The following is a 21,768-nucleotide window of genomic DNA, read 5'->3' as shown; positions in this document are numbered from 1 at the left end:
TCACGTTCTTCTGTAAGATTTCTGTTGCTTCTTACAGATTCCACCTGAGAGATATTGTCTCTCTAATGTCTGTATTTCTGAAATGTCATTCCTTTGTTCAATCAACCAGTGTTACACGGAGGGCTTACCAAGAGGGAATCACGGATAGCCATATGGTCTGAAGATTTCCCATCCACCACCGCCCGTCTCCCTCTTCCCATCCTGACTGGGCTTCTAGCTGCCAGCTCAGCATCTGCACATGGAGGCCTCCTGGACATTTAAAACTCAACATCCCCAAAACTAATCTCTTGATACTTCTCTTCCAGCCAAATCCTCTCCTCTTCCAGGAGTTCTCATCTTAAGAAACGGCACCTCCATCCACCCACTGGCTCCAGCCAAAACCTGGGAGGTGTTCTTTCCATTTCTTTCCACTTCTTTCCTAAATTCACCCAGCAGCAAGTCTTGTTGCTCCCTTCTTCAAGATACACCTTGAGTCCACATCCACTCTTCCATGCCACCTGTCAAGCCCCAGCTGCCATCATCTCTCCCCGGGACTAGGTCAATGGAACTAGTTTCCATTCTCCACTCAGCAATCAGAAAGAACTGACGTATAAAGGACAGCATGCCGCTTCTCTGAGTGACATCTTTCAATGGCTCCCTCTGGCATTTAGAACAACACGCAGGCTTTTTGCCTTGGCCTGCAAGGTCCTGCACAATTGAGCTTCTTTCTGCCTTTCTGACCTCGTTTCATCTCTTCCTCCCCTCACTCTCCATTCTTTGGCTACACAGGCCTGCATTCGGATCCTTACATGCACTCAGCATTTGCTGGTCTTGGTGAGTTCACACACTCCGTGCTTTCTGCCTGCCCGTCCCTCCCTTTTAGCCTCTGCTACTGCCCATAGCCCTCCTGCACTTGTCTGTCCTGTCTCATCTCAAAGCACTCAGCTAAGTTCTCAGAAAGGCTTCCATCATCTGATAGGATTTGGTTGCGTCTCCACCCAAATCTCATCTTTAGTAGCTCCCATAATTTCCACATGCTGTAGTAGGGGTCGGGTGGGAGATAATTGAATCAACGCTATGGCCGTTTCCCCCATAGTGTTCTGGAGGTAGCGAATAAGTCTCATAAGATCTGATGATTTTATTAGGGGAAACCTTTTTTGCTTGGTTCTTTCATTCTCTCTTGTCTGCCACTATGTAAGACCTGCTTTTTTCCTTCTGCCATGATTGAGGCATCCCCAGCCATGTGGAACTGTGAGTCCATTAAACCTCTTTTTCTTTATAAATTATCCAGTCTCCAGTATGTCTTTAACAGCAGTGTGAAAATGGACTAACACACACCTCAATTAGCTCTCCCCTCTTCTCTTCCTTCATATGCTCTATCAATATTTGCCATTGCTACTGATTTGTGCATTCTTTTAGATTAAAGCTGTCTACAATGAAGGTGGGGACCATGTCTGTCTTAGTTATTATTTTACTATTGATGCCCAGCACATAGTAGGTGCTCAGTTAATTCTGACAGAATGGAATGACAAGTAGCTGAACGTGAGGGTGCATGAATGCATGAATGAATGCCATTTTGAGCTTCCAACACGTGTAATCATATAAAATAGAACAAGTTTGAGACTTTAAAGAAGGCCACTCCAGCCTGCACCATTTCAGCCGCTGTAGGAACATGCGTTATTCGCGTCCCAAAGACATGGCTTGAGTAAGTGTACATCCAAACAAGGATTTTTACATTTTCAAAAACTCTTGCTATTTCCTGAAACAGATTGTGTCTCTCTGATTGTCTATTAAGTTTTTTTTTTAAACTGCTGAGGAACTTGGAACAACACCAAAGTAATCTGCATTTCCATTTTTATATTTTAATTTATAAACTGCGCCTTATAATTTACAAGCACTCACTTACTTAGTGTCTCTAGCAGAGCCGAAACAAATACTAACTCTGCCAGCCCTGCTACTCCAGCCTGCTCTCTGTACCATTCTTATCGGGAACTTTTGAGTTTTTCAGGTTGGAGAGGGTGGGCTGGAGCTAGCCCTAGCGTGGGGAAGTTAAGGTTAGTAACAATGATGATAGGTCACATTTATTTAGGAAAGGGTGACGAAGGGCTCTTTATTCACATTTTATAGATGAAAAAATAGAAGCTGGAGATGGGAATCACATGACCAAGAAGGTTTGCTTGTGACCAATGAACCGGGCCGACTGTCTGCATATCTGGAATTCCTCACGCCAAGGGTCTTTCTGGAACGCTAAGCCAGGCTCTCTCAACCTCAGCTCTAGCACCATTTTGGCCTGGATCGTTCTTGCTGAGTATTGCAAGGTGTTTAGTAGCATCCTCAGCCTCTACACATTAGACGCCTGGGGGACCCATTCCAAATGTCTCCAGGCATGGCCAAGTGTCCCCTGAATTACTCATGACTGAGAGCCACAGTATAAGACGGTGGCCATGACTTTGATTAAAATGGAGGTACAGAAGTCAGGAAAACCCGTCTCCCCTCACAGGCCTCTCCCCTGACTTCCCTACAATCTAGCCACATAGAACTCTGCTCCAACACTCAGTGCCTCCTTTGTGGTATTAAGCGCTTTACTTTCTTGATCTCATTTAACCCCCCAAAATGGTTACAACAACCTCTTGGTTACAGGTGAGGAAATCGAGGTTTAGAAAGATCACAAGTTGCACAGCAGTGAGTAGCAGGCTGAGACTACACAATGACACAGCAGTGAGTGGCAGGCTGGGATGCAAACCCCAACCTGTCTAGTCCTGGGGCCAGCGTTTAGCTACCCCACCCTGCCCCCTGCCGCCCTTCCCACTCTCACAGGTGAGAAATAGATTTTCTTTTTCTGGGTCAGCAGGGAGTGCTGTTTCAGAAGCCTCGCTCCTCTGCTCTGTAGAGCAGTAGTGCCTCCCTCCTAAGGCAAATGTTTTTCAGGTGCACAGCACACATCCATGATTGTGGGTCTGCATGTCTGTCGCCCTCCCCAGGCTGTGGTCTGTGTCCTGAGCCCCTAACACTGGGCCTTGCTGAGTACAGCATTTGTAAAAGACGTTTTCCATACAGCAGCGAGGATTAGACACAGCAGCCAGTTGTGGAGTATGAGTCCCCTGGCCATGTCCTCTGTGACCTTGGGCAAGATAAAAACTTCTCTGAGCCCAATATTTCCACCCATAAAATGGAAGGACTCATTTCTTAGGACAGATGGGAGAATTAAATGATGATAAATGCAGACTGGTTTGCACTGATGCCAGGCAGGCGCTGGACACATGGTCCCCAGCAGGGAGTGTCTAACTCCCTACATGAAGTTGCCTACACAAAGCTCCCTTTCATTCCTGAACCTCTCTTGGTCAGTCTGTGACCCCCATGTAACCAGTGGAGTTACTCTTTTAGGGTTGCCTGTCCAGCTAGACTGTAAGCTCCCTGAGGACAGGGGCTGTTCCTTTGTTCCCTCCCACAGCGGCCAGCCTGATAGTGTTCTCATGGATCCTGTCAATGGATCACCAACAATAATTGCTGAAGAAGCAATAGTGTGATTCCTATTTTTGCATTGGATACTGCCTTTTCAGGGTAGGTTTTAGCATCTGCAATGCTTTTCCTCGGTTTGCAGCGGAGCAGTGGTGCTGTGATTCCCTTCTTCGAAAAGTTCAGGCTATTAGCCATTACTCTGCTTCTGCTTTGGTCATTTTCTTTGATTTCCCCAGCCGTACACTACCTGTGTTAAGATTCCAGCTCATTGCTTCAAACGTAAGGATTTGAAGAGGGGCTCAGGAGGGCCTAGTTAGCTAGCCTTTAAGGCTCAGATGCCCATCCTACCCTGCCAGGAGCTGCTGGACCGCCGGCCAGTCAGGATGCTTTCTGGACTTCAGCAGCCTCATCAGTAAATTAAGGATATGGATGGTACCTGCCTCAAAGTGTAAGGACATGAAAAGCACAGTGGCTAGAAGGTATCACACCCTCAGTCTCTACTAACCCTCGTCTGACTGGGGCAGTGGGGTGGCCCGTGAGCAGCTGAGCGAGGGGAAACTTTCCCGGGCTTTCCAGCTCTTTAGCAGGCAGCAGGCAGGGCCCAGAGCGCCGGGCGTGCAGGCTGCAGCGGCTTTGCTTCCCCACGTTCCTCCCATCGGGAAGGCTGACTGGCTTCAGTAACCCCGGGTGCTGTGGGAACGGGAGCCAGACCTCACTGCCCCACCGCAGAAGACGCGCAAATCCACCCCCCGACCCCGCTGCAATCACTTCAACATTAACAAAGGCTGCTCAAAAGTCTCTCCTCTTCAAAGCACCCAGGGCTGCCTCCCCCCGCGCCCCCGGTAATCAACCCAGTTCTCCACACCCCCCACCCCGCGACTTTATTTATTATCTGCCAGAAAGGAGCCCAGTGCCCTCCCCGGGTTATAGCCCTGGAGGGAATGCAGGCATCGGATCCTCTACTGCTCGCCAGGCCCCCAGGGGATCTCCGCCAGGCTCGGCCCCTCCCCCAAGGTCACCCAACTTTTCCCTCCGTCCCCGCGCCCGGGCCGGGGCGGGAGGGGGTGGCGGGATGGGGACCGGGTGGGGCGCCCTAGGGGCTGCGCTGGCCCCCTCCCCCGCGGGGCGGGCCCCGCCATGCATTATTCATTGGCCAGAGCAGGGCTGCGGGCGCGAGTGCTGATGTCAGGCAGGCGCGAGTGCGGCGGGCGCAGCGGCGGCGGCCGCCCAGCAGCCCGGGCTCGGGTGGGGGGGCGCCGAGTGGGGGTGGCGGCCAGCATGCTGCTCGGCTGCGGCTCGGCCTCCCACACCCGCGGCGCCCTCGTCCTCGCCAGCAGCGGCGGCGGCGGAGCAGCGAGCGGCGCCCGCATCTGCAGCGGCGCCGGGTCCGAGCGCGCGGCGCGGCGGCGGGGGTCGGGGCCCGGGCGGGGAACGGGGACCCGGCATGGCGCTGCGGAGAGGCGGCGGCGGGGCGCTCGGGCTGCTGCTACTGCTGCTGGGCGCCGCGTGCCTGATCCCGCGGAGCGCGCAGGTGAGGCGGCTGGCGCGCTGCCCCGCCACTTGCAGCTGTACCAAGGAGTCCATCATCTGCGTGGGCTCTTCCTGGGTGCCCAGGATCGTGCCGGGCGACATCAGCTCCCTGTGAGTGGGACCCCTCCAGCCCCCACCCCGCCCCGCCCCACCCTGCGCCCGCGGCCGCGAGGGAGTTGCCTCTGGCTGCTGAGGCAGCGCGACCCTGACCCACTCCCCAGGGCCCTTCTTTGCGTTGGGTGGGGGACGTGGGTGGAGTGTTGGCACCGGGGAGGACGGTGAGAACCTGAGCCCCACAATCTGGAAACCCAGACAGGTCCCTGGGGCAGTGTTTCTCACAATGTGGCCCGCGGGCCACCTGCATCAGACTCACCTGGGGAAGCCTGTGCCAATGCAGAATCCGGCTGCTCTGAAGCTGTCTGTGGAGCGCAGCCCTGTAGAGTGCATCTCACGTCCCTGGGCGACTCAGAGGTGCATTAAAGTTTGAGAGGGGGTGTGTGTGTATGTGTGTTTGCGTGTTGGGGTTGTGTGATTGTGTAGGAGCAACTGAACACGACCTGATTGAGTGCAAACTGGGAAGAGTGAGGCCTCACAGCCCCACGTCAGGTCTGGGGTGAACATTCACCCCTGGCCCCCTCCTAACTTCTCCACATCACAGGTTGCACAAAGCCGAGGTCAAGGCAGGCAGGCTCTGGGAGCTGAGGGGCTGCCCCACGTGGCCTGGAAGAGGGGGTCACAGAAGGCCTGGCAGAGGTTTACAGCATGTTGGGCGCCTAGCCCAGTGGCCAAGTGCTTTGAAGCCAGCCTGACTTCTTGCCCTGAGGTCAGGAGGGCTACTTGCCCCCTTTCCCCATCACACAGTTGTGTTGGCTGCGTTTTCAGCAGGAGGAGCCCACAGGAAAGGGCTTCACATGATTTATCCACCTGCCGAAAGGTGCTTTCACCCTGCCCACACCTGGCCACTCACGCCAAATGACCAGCTCTCTTAAGGGCTGTGGAAGGGGCTGGTTGGGCTGGATCTTTACTGCTAGGACATTTCCTGCTAAGACCACTCTACTGTTCCAGGCCAAGGTGCCTGGGTGCCCATTCAGCGGTGGAGGCAGGGAATCCCCGGGGTGACGTTGCTTGCACTCAAGATACTTTCTTGTGTCCAGTGCTCCCACACCATCGACCCAAGGCAAATTGTAGGGGCCTGGACCCGGGAGTGAGGGGGTTTCCGTTTGCATTGATAGAAAGTCAGAAGAGTTTGGCTGGTGGGAACAGAGGACCTTTTGGATATTGCCAAGTTGGGTGACATGGAGGATTCCAGAAATTAGAGTTCCCTGTATTAAATCCTTCAGACCAGCAGCAGCTGCTTAAGTGATCTGCATGTGAGCTGAAAGGAATTCTGAAATAATGTATTCAGATCCTGCTGTGGCCAGAAAGGATAGGGGCCTGGGGGCAGAAATAAAGCCAAGCAGTCTTGCCAGCTAGTTGACCATTTTATCTGGCAGATGGCACTGCCTCTTCCCACATAGGGGACTTCAGGTGTTTGTGAGTTTTTCCCCAGGGCCTTCATGGTGCATTTAATCAGAAGTGCTCTGACTGTCTTTCAGAGACGGGCTCCGGATAGGAATGCTTAATCCTACTCCAGGTTTCGTAGGCCAACAGTAATGCAATGTCTACACAAACAGAATCAGGGGCGGAGATGAAGCGATTATCCATTTTCAGGCAGGGGCCTCCTGTAGTTAAGAAAAGGAAGTGAGGGGATTGATTGAAACCGACTGAGATAATGTCTGTGGAAGGAGCTGATGGTAAAGGTTTCTGTTATTCAGACTAGTTTTCATATTCATCTTATTCATTGGCAAGTGGCTTGTCTCTTCTCCTTCCTACCCTGGGAAAGATCCTGGCCAACTGTGAGTCAGGGTTTGAAGTACAGATGCAGGCAGAGGTTGATTGCCCACCCTGCCTGACTTCCTAATAGAAACCTATACCTACTTTTACCCATCTTTTGCCCATAGGAGCCTGGTAAATGGGACGTTTTTGGAAATCAAGGACCGAATGTTTTCCCATCTGCCTTCCCTGCAGCTGCTGTGAGTATGGGAAGATACCTCTGCGCAGTGGGGGGCCCAGAGGTGCCATCCTTGAAGGGCGGTCTCTGCCTCTTCGGTATGAGCCCTTCCCAAAGTACCCCAGCTCCATGAGTAGATCATGGCTGCCTCTTGGTGTTAATTTACCCTATGGTGCCCCCAGCAAAGCACTGAGGCTCCCTGCTCAGTTTTCTTTCCTTAGTGTGATATTTGTTTTCTTCAAAGACCTTATCGTAGACCCCAGCATGTAGATCTAGTAAATGGAGAGAGGTGATTGCTTTGACTCATGACCTGAACATCACCTAAATGCACTGTTTCCCAAACACCTCAGTTTAAAAGAAAACTTCATTTTAAAATCTGAATGTTACTCTGGAAATAGTAATGTTTCTAGTTTACTGAGAACTAAAACCAGTCAGGCAGCATACTATGAACTTACGTGCATAATTTTATCACACCATTCCCACGATGAAGGCGTGTTGATAATCCCTTTTGATAAGGAAACTGAGGCTCAGGGAAGTTAAGTGACTTGCCCCAAATCAGAGCCAGGATTCTAGCCCAGGACCAAAAGCTCTCACTCATACCTATTCCTCATCCCAGCTTGTCTCTGTGAGCAATGCCCAAGGCACTGTGGCGTGCCCTGTAACCCAGGCTGGGTAATGTTTACCGGTGAAAAGAAATGTCCAAAAAGCAGTTTTCAAAAGCAAATCAGTGACAGACAAAGTATGAGTACACACCTCATTCTCTTTATCTATGTTGGTTTCTTAAATCTGAGATGAGATTGAAATTAAAACAAGCAATGTGCTATAGAAAATTTTGATAAATGGACCAGGCACAGTGGCTCATGCCTCTAACCCCAGCATTTTGGGAGGCCAAGGCAGGCTGATCATGAGGTCAGGAGATTGAGACTATCCTAGCCAACATGGTGAAACCCCATTTCTACTTAAAATACAAAAATTAGCTGGGCGTGGTGGCATGTGCCCGTAGTCCCAGCTACTCGGGAGGCTGAGGCAGGAGAATCGCTTGAACCCGGGAGGCGGAGGCTGCAGTGAGCCGAGATCGCGCCACTGCACTCCAGCCTGGAAGACAGAAAGAGACTCTGTCTCAAAAAAAAAAAAAAACAAAAACAAAAAAAAAAACTTGGGTAAATGGAATATAGGAGATCACTATTCATCCTAAACACGGGTAGTCTTGATACTTTTGTCCTTGAAATGTTACATGCCTACTTTTAACATTATACTTAACTTTTTAAAATCTGAGGTCTCTTAGGAATTGCAGTGCTATTAAAATACACTTTCCATACAATAGAAATATAATTTAGGTATTCTTTTGCCAATTCAGTTGGTGATGGCTCAAATTCTTAAACAAACTGTTTTGTTTTGTTTCCACTATTTCTTATGGGAGTGTATAATGTAGTAGAAAAGGTTTTTCTGTTTTTTGTTTTTTCTTGGTCTCAGCTGTGTGACTTTGGTCAAGTCACTTAACTTCTCTGGGCTTATATTTTCCTAAAAACAGATTTGGATGAGATCTTTTTAGATCTCTAATTTTATAATTGCTTATATACCATAGGGCATTCACTGGCCATTTAGTTGTGCTGAGTATTATAATGTTTTAAAATAACAGGCATCAGGTCATATTTACTGAAACACACAGGGAAGAAAGGAGCAGAGTTCTGGAGATGACAAGAAAATCTGGTCAAAAGGGATCCACTTGCCACTGTCTCTAAGAGCAGGCTGTGAGAGTCAGGTTTCTGATAACCAAATGGATTCTTCTCAGGCTAACAAGACCTCATGTTAAAATGTAGCAAAAGAAATAGAAATGGCCTTGCATGTGACTTAAGTTTTACATCTCTGCATTGGAATCTGTCTCTTACTTTCAGATTGCTGAATTCTAACTCATTCACGATCATCCGGGATGACGCTTTCGCTGGACTTTTTCATCTTGAGTATCTGTAAGTTTTGCGCTTTGTCTGTTTGCTGAACATCTGGTACCTTGGTAGAATTTCTGGATTGGTTTCTATGCTGGAACGGCATCTCTGCAAGGGTCTAGGGGTGGAGAAAGTGGAGAACACCCCATTCTCTTTTCAGCACTGACCTTTTGTAGTTGACTTGCGGACGAACATGCTGGGGCAGGAGGAGGCTGGAGACAAAGACGGAGAGATGAAACAAAGAAGGAGAGAGGTTCATTCATTCTCTGCTGACATTTAAGTCGTCATGTAGTAAGCACAATTGGAAATTGCATTGGATATTTTTACCTCTGATAACTAAGCATAGATTTGCTGATCAGCCGGAAATGGAGTTGCGGGGTTTTGAGGGTTACGGATTTTTAATAAAGCCTCCCTATTTGAGGGGTACAACTTCATGTTGTTCATTCACTGGCCTACATCTCTTTTGCAGTATCTCCTATGAATTGCTCCTGAGGGTCTAATTTTATTTTATTGTTTCCCTTTAAAATAAAAAGGTGATTTTTCCCTTTTGTGATGTGCAGGTCTTTCCCCTCGCAGTGAGCTTTGCCCTTGTTCTGATTTCTGCCTTTTCTTCCTTTCATGTCTTTTTTCCCCTTGAAGTTCTTTCATCCTTGTCTTTGGTAACTTTGTAATAATGTTAATCCTGCTATCAGATGGGATTTCCTCACTTAGCATTCAGAGAGATTTTTAAAGCCTCATCTCATTTTCTTGTCTGAGTTCAACAGGTAGTCTTGGAATTCTAGACACATCTCAGGTATAAGAAAGGTCTCTGCTGACTTTGTGTCCTGAGGAAAGATGTCCCTGAGGAATTTTTTTTCTAGAGCATACATAATATGTGTATTCTCATAATACTCTGATGTGATGGTATATGTAGCATAGAAAGTGTAGCACAACTGCAATGCTAAATCTGGCTAGGGTCTGTGAAAACCCATACGTAGCCAATGGAGGTCGTGGTTGTAAAGCTATGAGTTTTCTCTTACAGGGAGTTCATCTTATGGTCACGGTTATTGGAGAGGAAGTTAGCTCATCAGTTTATGCTGAAGTCTATTACTGAAGAGACACCTCACTTTTAAAAACCATCAGTGAGCTCTCGTTGCAGGAATCAAGAACTAATTCATTGATGGTGGTGTGTTACAAAGCCCCACCCACGGAGCATCTCATCCAAGACCCGCTTACACTTGACTTCATGTGATGCTATCAACTAAAATTTAGTTCTCCCTGGGCCTAGAGAATAGTCATAGTGAATTCACATCCGTTCTTTCCCACAAAGACCTTAAAGCATGGCCAGTGCTATTACTGCAGGATCCCATGTGCAAGCCCTATGGAGCTTTAGTACAGAGAAAGAAGTATCGTCTCTACTCAACTTCATTATCCTTCCTACTTCCTTGTGGCTTAAAGAGCTCGGGCTTTTCCCTGCCTTGTCACCCATTTGTTTGGTGATTAGATGACGTAGGGCACAATATAAACTCAAAGTTGCTGAAAACCAAGCTTGATGGAACTCTCCCTCTGCAAAAAACTTTAATAAGGAGATGGAAAACAAGGAACCCTCTCAAGGGACAGTGCTACTAACAGAAGTACGAATAGCCAGACACCGTGCAATGCGGAAAATGTCTGGAAGCACTCCAGTCTTGCAGGGATATGAGAAATTCTTGCCTTTGTATACTGTTTTCTTCTTTATTTCCCTCTAAGATTTTTTTTTTTTTTTTTTTTTGAGATGGTGTCTTGCTCTGTTGCCCAGGCTCGAGTGCACTGGCACGATCTTGGCTGACTGCTACTTCCATCTCCCGGGTTCAAGTGACTCTCCTGCCTCAGCCTCCAGAATAGCTGGGTCTACAGGCACATGCCACCATGCCTGACTAATTTTTGTATTTTAAGTAGGCATGGGGTTTCACCATGTTGCCCAGGCTGGTCTCGAACTCCTGAGCTCAGGCAATCCGCCTGCTTAGCCTCCCAAAGTGTTAGGATTACAGGGGTGAGCCACCGCACCCAGCACCCCCAAGATGTTTTTACCCATGTTGCCAGCTCAGAATTTGAAGACTTCCACGCCACTCTGGAAGGAGTGCACACCACACACTCACGTGCATGCCTTTTTGCACACACCCTGCTACCGCGTGGAATTTGGTGTAGCTGACCTAGCCTTCAGAGATAAATCCTTATAATCCAGGAATGCTTTTAGATTTTATTCTGAAATCTTACTGATACAGTTTTTAAAGAGATACTAAGGAGAAAAAAATCATTCTAATTATACAACTTTTCCTTTTAGGTTCATTGAAGGGAACAAAATAGAAACGATTTCCAGAAACGCCTTTCGTGGCCTCCGTGACCTGACTCACCTGTAAGTCTTATGAAAAGTATTGTAAATCTTTTAACGTGTGGAGTAAGACTCATTTCCTGGGGCCTCCCTGTTTCTTGACTGTTATTTCCATATTGTAATAGTCCTTGAAGGAAACGAATTTCTAGATTACCCAAGAAGTTTCTATGTTGTCAATCAGACACTGGCTCATTGTGACTACTCACATACTTGTCTTTATTGTCATCTCTAGCAACCTGAATTGCAGTGATAGACCACATGACTGTGTGTGAATTAAGGAGCAACCTGGGGTGTGAGGAGCTTGTGTCACTTGATGGAGGAGATGGGAAGGCCATGATTTTTTTTTAGCCCAGGCTAAAGTGCAATGGCACGATCTCAGCTCACTGCAGCCTCCACCTCCTGGGTTCAAGACATTTTTATGCCTCAGCCTCCCGAGTAGCTGGGATTACAGATGCCTGCTACCACGCCCAGCTAATTTTTGTATTTTTATTAGAGATGGGGGTCTCACTATGTTGGTCAGGCTGGTCTCGAACTCCTGATCTGAAGTGATCCACCTGCCTCGGCTTCCCAAAGTGCTGGGATTACAGGCATGAGCCACCGCACCCAGCCAGGAAGGAAATTAATGTGAGTCTTACACCTGCTTGGCACCAGGCACAGGGCTGGGTGCTTAGTGAGCCTTCTCTTCTTTAGCTTTCATAATAAGCTGTGAGTTCCCATTTTACAGATTTTGGAATCTAGGCTTAGATGACTAAGTGGAATGTTGGATGAGAATTAGGACAAAGTGGAATAGAGACATTTTCATGGCTCTTCTCATTTGAATGCAAATCACTTTTTTTTTTTATGTTGGGTTAATTTGTGGTTTCAGCTAAGCTCTCTGGTTCTGTAAGAGCTTTCTGGAGATAAAATTAAACAAATCGATTTGAAATTGACTTATCAGAATGAAGCAAGTATATGCACTTAGAAAATTGATAAAATTTACAAAACTGGAAAAAATAGTGGCTGTGTTTATGAAAATGTAAAAATACTCATTGCCTTGATACGAGTAATTCGTTAGCCAGGAACCAGGTCCCTTTTGCGTGATGGATATTCTGCGTTTGAGTAAGAGAACATGTCTCCTCTCCGTAGTCAGCCTGCCTGCCATAAGGATAGTGGGGAAACTTGGAGGATTTCGACGGGAAGTGTCGGGCAGGGATGGTAGTACCTTCAGCGTGTGTAAACATGACTGGTACAGTGTGGACATAGTCATCTAATGAGGTAACCATTCACATCAAGCCTTGATATTTGCAAAGGGGTCTGTCCATAGGCCTAGCAAGCGCTTGATTCTGGAATGCCCACAAGCAGACACTCTGCCTGAGTTAAAGCTTTAAGGAGGGAACAGACGTGGGAGGCCCAAACATCCGTGTCAGCATAGTTGGTACTGGAGAATGTCCGAGGTCTTCATTTCTTCCTAAAAAAGCCTTGATTGTTTTTCAGATTCAAGCTAAGTGTCAAATCCCCAGATTCCTGTAGAGGCTACAGTCGTGCGCTTGGTGTTGTATAGGCTCGGGTTCAAATCTCAAGGCCATGATTTGTTAATATTGCTTAACTCTGCTGAGACTTAATGTCCTTCTATTAAAATAGGAATAACTATACTGATTCCATGGGATTGCTGTACATAAAGGGTTAATGCTTGCTTGCGAAGCATCTGGCCCATTATTCATGGTAAACGCTCAAGGCATAGCCGGCGTCATCATCACATCATTCCTTCCCTCCACGCATTAAGAAGTCCCCATTTCCTTCATGGTCCATCAAGTATCTTTGACAGTAGCAGTTTGGGTGGCCAGACAGGGTCTGCTAAGAAGACAGCTGTGGGTGTCTGAAGAGGAACAGCTGTGGCCAGATGAGTCTGGTTCCCAGAAGTCAGGAATTAGAGGCTTTGTATTTGAGCAAAAGCTCTGGGCAGATTATAAACCTAAAGCAAATCCCGTATAACGGGCTGAGTTAGCCCAGATGACAACTTTCATTTGCTCACATGGCTACGGTTCTTCCATCAGCAGCAGAGTGTGAGCAAGCAGGTATCATGTACAGACATCTGCATGTCTTCGTGCAGGTGTACAAAGTGTCCTTGGATGCATGGACTTACATACATGAGTGTACATAGCTGTGTTCATGTGTGCATGCTTATGCATTTGTTTCATGTGTACGTGTGTGCAAGAGGCACCTCCTTTTCTGTGGTATGCACAGAGAACACAAACACAGGGAGTGAGGGAGTCCTGCCCTGGGGCCCAGAGAGCACAAATGCGTTAGGGAAGAACCAGCTCATCTCAGTGAGTAGGACGACCCTGCAGTCAAGCCCACAAGTCAAGCCTCTTCTCAGCTCTCTAACTTCATCTCTCTGAGTGTCCTCAGAACGTCAAGCTCTCGGTGCTCCCTCATGCTCACCTACCTTGTCCACTGCTCTTCCTCACATGCTCTCCCTTGCCTGGGATGCTGTTTCTCCTGCCCGTCGTCTCTTGGAATCTCTTTTCTTTCAAAGTCCAGATTAAGTTCAATCTCCCTCGTTAAGATGTCTCCATCTTCCTCTTCACTCCTGCCATTGGCTTCACGCAACCAGCACTTTACTGTCTACGATGGCCATACTGGCTGCTACTGCAGCCTGGCTGCTGGTTTTATCTCCCGGCATGTTGGAAGCTCCAGGAAGGCAGGACTTTCAGTGATCTTCCCTTAGCTCTGTTCTTCCCCAGTGCCTAGCGCCAGGCTAAGCCAGCAGGATGTACTTTCTGATTTGCTAATTGATGGATGGCTTCTTAATGGAGTTGGATTTTCCATATGTGCTCTACTTCTGGGCAAGTCAGGCGAGATTTTTTTTTTTTTTTTTTGAGATGGAGTCTTGCTCTGTCACCCAGGCTGGAGTGCAGTGGTGTGATCTCAGCTCACTGCAATCTCTGCCTGCTGGGTTCAAGTGATTCTCTTGCCTTAGCCTCCCGAGTAGCTGGGACTACAGGTGTGTGCCACCATGCCCGGCTAATTTTTTGTATTTTTAGTAGAGATGGGGTTTCACCGTGTTAGCCAGGATGATCTTGATCTCCTGACCTCATGATTCACCCGTCTTGGCCTCCCAAGTGCTGGGATTACAGGCATAAGCCACCGCACCCAGCTGTCAGGCAACTTTTAAAGTTGACTCTTCTAGGTTGGAGATGTATTTAGTAATTCAGGCATTTAATATATTGTTTAAAGAATGAACCAGTTCAGCTCCCTCCTTTTTTAAAAACCTCTAAGCTAAGAGAAGATACCAAGTCTCTAATGTTCACTTATAAAAGTTCCTACTTGGAATTTGCTTAATTCATTTAAGCAGCTGATTTTTATCTTTTATGCTTACAGACTCACATGCCTAGGAAAAGAGACGCAGATCAGGTTTCAAAGCGTTGAAGGAGCTCTGCCAATCTGCAACTAAAATCTAGAACATTTGTTTCCAGCAGTTCCGTGAAGCCCAAGGGACATGGAGCTGTTAAATAGTTTTAGAAATAAAGTTAAGTGCCATGATTTGTAGGCAAAATGAAGTGGAAAGGCAGGTGTTAAGCACTTAGTGTGAGTGGGGTGAGTAACCCATCTGAATAATTCTGCTTTCTGAAATCTAAATTGAACACTTGGAACATTGCTAAACACTTTTTTTTTTTTTTTTGGCTTTGATCATTCCATGTATACTTAGCATTTCAATAGAATAACTTTCAATTAGCTGCAGTTTTTAGCTAACAATGTTAATTAGCTAAAACATTTTTGTACCTTACTTTCCAGAAAATGTAACCATCAACCAGGAAAAAAAAAATCAAAACAAATACTCCCTTTTAAAAATTTCCAACAGATCTTTCAGTGTCGCTTCAGTCTGATGACATATTCAGCCTATTTTCCAACACAGTTAAAAATAAACAAATACATCATTTAGAAAAGAGAGGTAAAACAGTACACGAAATTTTATTTAAATTCATTTGTGGTTACCTAGATAGAAAGGGGCACAATCAGAAACTATGGCTCTTCCCATATCCAGTTGGTGTCTTGAAGGAAGAGTGTTTGGGATCCAAGCTTTCTGCTCTGCTCAGCTAACCGGCTCTAGGTAGGAATACCCATTTCTTTAATTCATCTTTCTGGGATGGGTCGTTAGGATGATACAAAAGATGCATTTCAGATATATCTTAAATAGGTTGGTGCTGAATTGCTTACATGCTTATCATTTATATGTTTTGCTGCTGGCATTCATATGTGTAAAAGAAAACAAAAGTAGGCATCGGCTTCTTGGCTGACTCACATTAGAGTGCAGCGCCTGGGGAAATCACAGACTCGATGTACATCACTTCAACACTCAGCGTCTTTCTACATCAACAGCCCTGCACCATGGACATTCATCTCAACAGGATGATGACAGGGCACTGCAAAATCCTGAATCATCAGAGAAACAGTGGATGCTGTGCATTCTAGTCTATTTCCTGGAGATGGGGAAATGGACTTGGACATCTTAGAATGATCTTCAACACTAAGAACAAAAATGCAAAATGGTTTCGGGTCAACCTTCATTAATGTGAAAATGAAATTGATCATAGTCAATCATTCCCTACACATTCTGATTCATTGAGGTTTTATTATGTTATTCTTAAAGGTTGAGATGAGTGTCTTTAAGTAAAGGGGTGTTTACTGAGTCCTTTCTTAGAGTCACAAGTAATAGCATTCACTTAGATAAACCACTAGGGAACTTCTTGGGACAAGACTGTAAATTCTTCTATCACTCTCACTTTGGTGCTTAATACATTAATTCAGTAGCCATATACCGAGTGCCTGCTGTGTGCCAGGCACTGTTCTAGGAACTGGAGATACAGCAGTGGACAGACAGACAGTAACCTCTGTCCTCATGTGACTTATGTAGAGGGAGGATACACAGCCAGTAAACAAATAGATAATTAAAATATGTAGCGTGCCAACTGATGGCGGTGCAGGGAAGGGAGATGTGCAGAGGCCTGAAAAGGTGATGATACTTGAGGACAGACCCAAAGGAGGCATTGGAATGCTAAATGGATATCTGGGGGAAGAGCATTCCAGGCAGATGACCAAGTTCAGTGGCCTGGAGATAGGAGCATGCCTCACCCATTGGAGGAATAGCAAGGAGGCCAGTGTGGCTGGATCAGAGATCCACTGAGGCGTTGGAGACCAATGAGATGTGGTCTCCTAGGTGAGCAAGAATGCAGGTAATCAGGCAATAAAGGTCTTTCGCCACCGAAGGAACTTTAGCTTTGATTCCAAGAAACATGAGAAGCCATCTAGGTTGAGCAAATATACATAAAGAGCTTAAAAAGTGCTTTTTGTATTTTTTTTTAAAAAAGTAGAATCCAGCATCTCTGATGTTATCTTTGCATAACTAAGCTCATTTCTCTATCTCAATATTGATGACCAAAGCTGCACTTTAAGTCAATAGCTTTACTGGAAGGGAATTGAGAGTGACAGATTGTGAGGTAATAACCACATTGCAATGTGACTTTCTTGTTCTAGCTCTCTGGCCAATAACCACATAAAAGCACTACCAAGGGATGTCTTCAGTGATTTAGACTCTCTGATTGAACTGTAAGTAATGGAATTAAGTTTATGTGTGCCTGTCATTGTGCCCCAGTTAATCATGCCTTTCAATCCCCTCTCACCTTCCTTTTATGTGTTTATTTTATGCTGTGGCTAAAAATCTATAATAAAGTAGTGCATCCTGGGAAACAGCATATAGTTTGAGTTGTGTTGGATTTTGCCATTTTTTGCTTAATGCTCATGAGGCCAGTGGTAAATCACTCCTGGGTGGGAAGTCCCCTCCCTGTGATAGTGCATTCACCTGCTTTATCTTCTAGCGTTTGTTGCTTCTTACTGGATGTAGTGTTTTTTTGTTTGTTTGTTTGTTTTTTCAGACCGAGTCTCGCTGTGTAGCCCAGGTGGAGTGCAGTGGGCTGATCTTGGCTAACTGCAACCTCTGCCTCCCGGGTTCAAGCGATTCTCCTGCCTCATCCTCCTGAGTAGCTAGGATTATAAGCACCTGCCATTATACCCAGCTGATTTTTGTATTTTTAGTAGAGACGGGGTTTCGCCATGTTTGCCAGGCTGGTCTTGAACTCTTAACCTCAGGTGATTTGCCCGCCTTGGCCTCCCAAAGTGCTAGGGTTACAGGCGTGAGCCGCCATGCCTGGCCTACAGGGCATAGCTTTAACAAGAGCTTGAAGTTTCGATTGTGTTTGTGAAACCCGTCTTTTTACAACATCTTCTTTATGTGTATGAGAACCTTTGTTGGGGGATGTTCTTCTGTCATCTGTCTCCCATTTCCAGCATGGTGTGGAGACAGCTTCAAGAGCATCTGGAGGGATGATGATATGTCCTCGCTGAGAGCTCTCTGGACATTATGCAGTTAAATCTCCAGTGCTAAGGAGCATTCAATAACATCAATGATAGATATGAGAAACAGGAGGCATTAAATACAAAATTTTTTAAACTTCATTTTTAGGGGGTCTTAAATATATCACAATGTTAATAATTCTGGAGTTAGGTGTTACACATCAGACACGTCTATTTCTCTGTGTATGTGTTTGTGTTTTGTTTTGATTTTTAGAGATTTAAGGGGTAATAAATTTGAATGTGACTGCAAAGCCAAGTGGCTGTACCTGTGGTTGAAGATGACAAATTCCACCGTTTCCGATGTGCTGTGTATTGGTCCGCCAGAGTATCAGGAAAAGAAGCTCAATGATGTGACCAGCTTTGACTATGAATGCACAACTACAGGTATTCAGAACCTCAGCAGACATGGATATTTCAAATAATCTCCTCGTCTTTCTTTTAGACTGTTAACGGAAAGTAGGGAACGTGAATATAGAATTGTTTATCAAAATTGTTTTAGAGAAATTTTAAGCATTCTAAAGAAATGAATCAACGCGGTAAGGAAAATATCTCAAAAGTTAGGAAGAACTTTTTGTTAACTGCCCTGGCTTCAACTGTGCTTCTTTACAAAATTCAAATTTCTCTAAGGGTTTCATTTTCTTAAGTCAAAGTATGAACTCGTGGGTTTGGCATGAGAATGTTATCAAATCAACCTAGGTTTCATAGGAGGCCAGCACAGAGAGGCCTAAGTTACTCAGTTGAGACTGTTCTCTTGCTTTAGTAAGATGAAGGTCACTGGACATTTAACTAACAAATACCAGACTGTTACACTTTTTTTTTTGAGATGGAGTTTCATTCTTGTTGCCCAGGCTAGAGTGCAATGGCATGATCTCGGCTCACTGCAGCCTCTGCCTCTTGGGTTCAAGCAATTCTCTTGCCTCAGCCTCCCAAGTAGCTGGAGTTATAGGCACCTGCCACTATGCCCAGAAAATTTTTGTATTTTTAGTAGAGACGGGGTTTCGCCATATTAGCCAGGCTGGTCTCAAACTCCTGACCCCAGGTGATCCGCCCACCTCGGCCTCCCAAAGTGCTGGAATTACAGGCGTGAGCCACCGCGCCCAGCAAACACCAGACTTTTAAACTTATGAATGACTTTCAGAGTCCCATATAAGAAGAGATAACTAGGTAAATTATAACCAATGGCAAAATAGAAAATAAAAGTTAACAATTAGTTATCAAAGGAAAACAACCCACATTGATGGAAAAACGTAAAGAAGGTTTTATTTTGTTTTCCAGGGCCTGACACAAGCTTTCAGTTTATACATTTTTCAGGATATAAGATAAAATTAAAACACTAACTGCCTCCACTGTCACAACGTGAGGCCCGTGGTATTGGTGAGTCTCTCCACTGGAAAGGCTTAGGTGGGGTTTCTGTGGCTTCTAAAGCCAGAGAGAGGATCAGGCCACTGTATGAAACCTGCTTACCTGATTTATAAAAATACACATTCAGGCTGAGAGCTGATATCTACAAAGCCTCAGGTCATGTCAGGAGAAGCAGCAGGAATTGAAACAGAAAACAGTTACAGAAACTCAAAAGACACCAAAACTCCAAGAACAAAATATCCCATTTAGGCCAGTCCCGCTACCACCTTCCAACAAATAAGCAAAAACCCACAAAGTAAAAATCATTTCTAGGTATCTTTGTTTGTAAATAAGGGACCCTACAAGTTCTGTTCTTTTCTGATAAACAGCCTGAAATCCCACGGAAATGACTTTTTCTTTCATCATCAAATAGGGGCTTATTCAGCTGTGTAATTGGCAGGTGCCCCATAGTCAGCAGAGGCCACTAGGAGGTTAATTTATTGTATTTTAGAGCCAGGGCAATAAGTCAGAGGTTGTAGTCAATAACGTTTGCACCAAAAGGTGGCATTCAAGACTCTGGTATTAAATGCTAAATTGAATTAAATTTAATTAAACCACAGCTAAACCAGAGCTTACTGAGACTTCTCTCTACCTTTTCTCTATTTTTTTTTCTGGAGAGTTCTAGAAATGCCAAGGTGAAATTTGCAGATTTTCCATTGTTCTCTTCATACCTGGCCACAGCGTGTGGAAACTTTGCCAATGTCTGATAAAAGTAATGGGCTAGAGGGCCATGGGAATAGAATATAATTTCTACAAGAAAATATATTTTCTGAATTTAGGGCCCTGGGGATGGTTATAAAAATGATCTAGGCTCTGAGAATTGTTATTGGAATGGAAGTAGCTTGGAACTAAGGTAACCTGTTCTCATCCCGGAATCCACGGAGCCGCAAGAGAGGCCTTAACACGTTTGAGGGCCTTCTCTGTCGTATGCAGCATTTGTCTTCATGAGCAAGCTTTCTACTAAAATTTACAAAGTCAGCACAAGGCTTTCTGTTGAGAGGGACATGATGATTCTGTCTTTGCCATGGTTTTATCCCTTTAAGACTCATGAACAGATGAGACTCTTGCCGAGAGTTTCTTCCATCAGCCTCTGTGTCTTCATTAAAAGCTAAATGGGGGCATGGGGTGGAGGGGGGAATGAATGAGGATGAATGGAAAATGGAAGGCCAGATTTGAGAGTTTATGGTACAGTTACCGTATTCTTGCTAAAGGTTTGGAAAGAAGCACATTTTCTAGTATGGTTGTTTTCCTTTCAACTCAGATTTTCAGAAAAGGGGTAAGTTTTCTTGTGTCTCACTCTATTTTTTCCCAGAGAGAGGAAGGCCCTGTTACCATTCTGTTCCTTGGCCAAGGGATTTAATTTGCACCGCAGAGCCACCATTGGGCTGTTTCAGGTCTTTAGATTAATAGTCTGTTTTGTAACCCTCCCCTTCAAGTCTATTTTTAACCACCTCAAAAGTCCCTGTTACCTACCGATGATTCCCTGTGTTAGGTGAGTAATTCACTAAATTCCTCAGAGGAAGTGAATTTTGCATCCTAATTGTCCTGTTAGCTTCCCCTTTTCAGGGCTGATGAAAATGCAAGGAGAAATAATGCATTAATGTGCAGTTTCTCTCCCGGTAGGATCCGCATCATGTATAATTTATTTTCTGCAAGTGCTATAAATAGCTATGTAAAAATCTGTTGATTCCACTGGGAGAAAGGCCTAAATTGTGAGAGTCCCACTGACATCATGAACTTAATCCAGTGTGAATGGAAGTGGCAGCTCTTTTTGCAGAGTGCCATTAATATTTTAACACTAGTAAATTGATGTCATATCAATATGTGTATTTCTGAGATCTTTCCACAAGAACGTGCTTTTGCTGTTTGTGACAAGTAAATTTAGGTGGGGTGGGAGAAGATATTTAAATTCCTCTGATCCTCTTCTCTGATACCCACGAACGTATATGCGTCAATCATTTTCTTTACATTCTCTCTCTCTTTTTTTTTTTTTTTTTTTTTGTTTTGAGACAAGGTCTTCCTCTTGTCATTCAGGCAAGAGTGCAGTGGCACAGTCATAGCTCACTGCAACCTCAGCCTCCTGGGCTCGATCGATCCTTCCACCTCAACCTCCAGAGTGGCTGGGACTACAGGCATGCACCACCGTGCCCCATTAATTTTTTTAATTTTTAGTAAAGGGAAAGTCTTGGTATGTTAGCTAGGCTGGTCTCAAACTCCTGGCCTCAAGCAGTCCTCCTACCTCAGCCTCCCACGCTGCCAGGATTACAGGCACAAGCTATCTTGGCTATCTTGCCTGGCCCCATTCTTCTTTTTTCCTTCTCTTCCTCTTCTTCCTTCTTCTCTTTTTGGGAGGTGGGGAGTGGGTTCTTCTATTAAGAGTTAGATTTGTAGGCCGGGCGCGGTGGCTCACACCTGTAATCCCAGTACTTTGGGAGGCTGAGGCGGGTGGATCACGAGGTCAAGAGATCGAGACCATCCTGGTCAACATGGTGAAACCCTGCCTCTACTAAAAATACAAAAAAAAAAAATTAGCTGGGCATGGTGGCGCGTGCCTGTAATCCCACCTACTCAGGAGGCTGAGGCAGGAGAATTACCTGAACCCAGGAGGTGGAGGTTGCAGTGAGCCGAGATCGCGCCATTGCACTCCAGCCTGGGTAACAAGAGCG

General features: G+C 45.8%; 1 protein-coding gene across 1 annotated transcript in view; it reads left to right on the top strand.

The window, feature by feature from the left end:
• The first annotated feature begins 4,635 nt into the window (after nucleotides 1-4,635).
• LGI2 (leucine rich repeat LGI family member 2) overlaps nucleotides 4,636-21,768 on the top strand; it is a 34,959-nt gene continuing 17,826 nt past the window's right edge. Inside the window, exons 1-6 of the mRNA XM_032273501.1 lie at nucleotides 4,636-5,079; nucleotides 6,969-7,040; nucleotides 8,914-8,985; nucleotides 11,264-11,335; nucleotides 16,826-16,897; nucleotides 17,916-18,085. Coding sequence (XP_032129392.1) covers nucleotides 4,883-5,079; nucleotides 6,969-7,040; nucleotides 8,914-8,985; nucleotides 11,264-11,335; nucleotides 16,826-16,897; nucleotides 17,916-18,085 — 655 coding nt within the window. The 5' untranslated portion in view covers nucleotides 4,636-4,882. The remainder of the gene's footprint in view (nucleotides 5,080-6,968; nucleotides 7,041-8,913; nucleotides 8,986-11,263; nucleotides 11,336-16,825; nucleotides 16,898-17,915; nucleotides 18,086-21,768) is intronic.

This window comes from Sapajus apella, unplaced genomic scaffold, assembly GCF_009761245.1.
Source record: "Sapajus apella isolate SASKATOON/1434 unplaced genomic scaffold, GSC_monkey_1.0 scaffold5, whole genome shotgun sequence".
Lineage (NCBI taxonomy): Eukaryota > Metazoa > Chordata > Mammalia > Primates > Cebidae > Sapajus > Sapajus apella.
The sequence above is the reverse complement of the archived record's forward strand: the minus strand, read 5'-3'. Positions and strand labels throughout refer to the sequence as shown.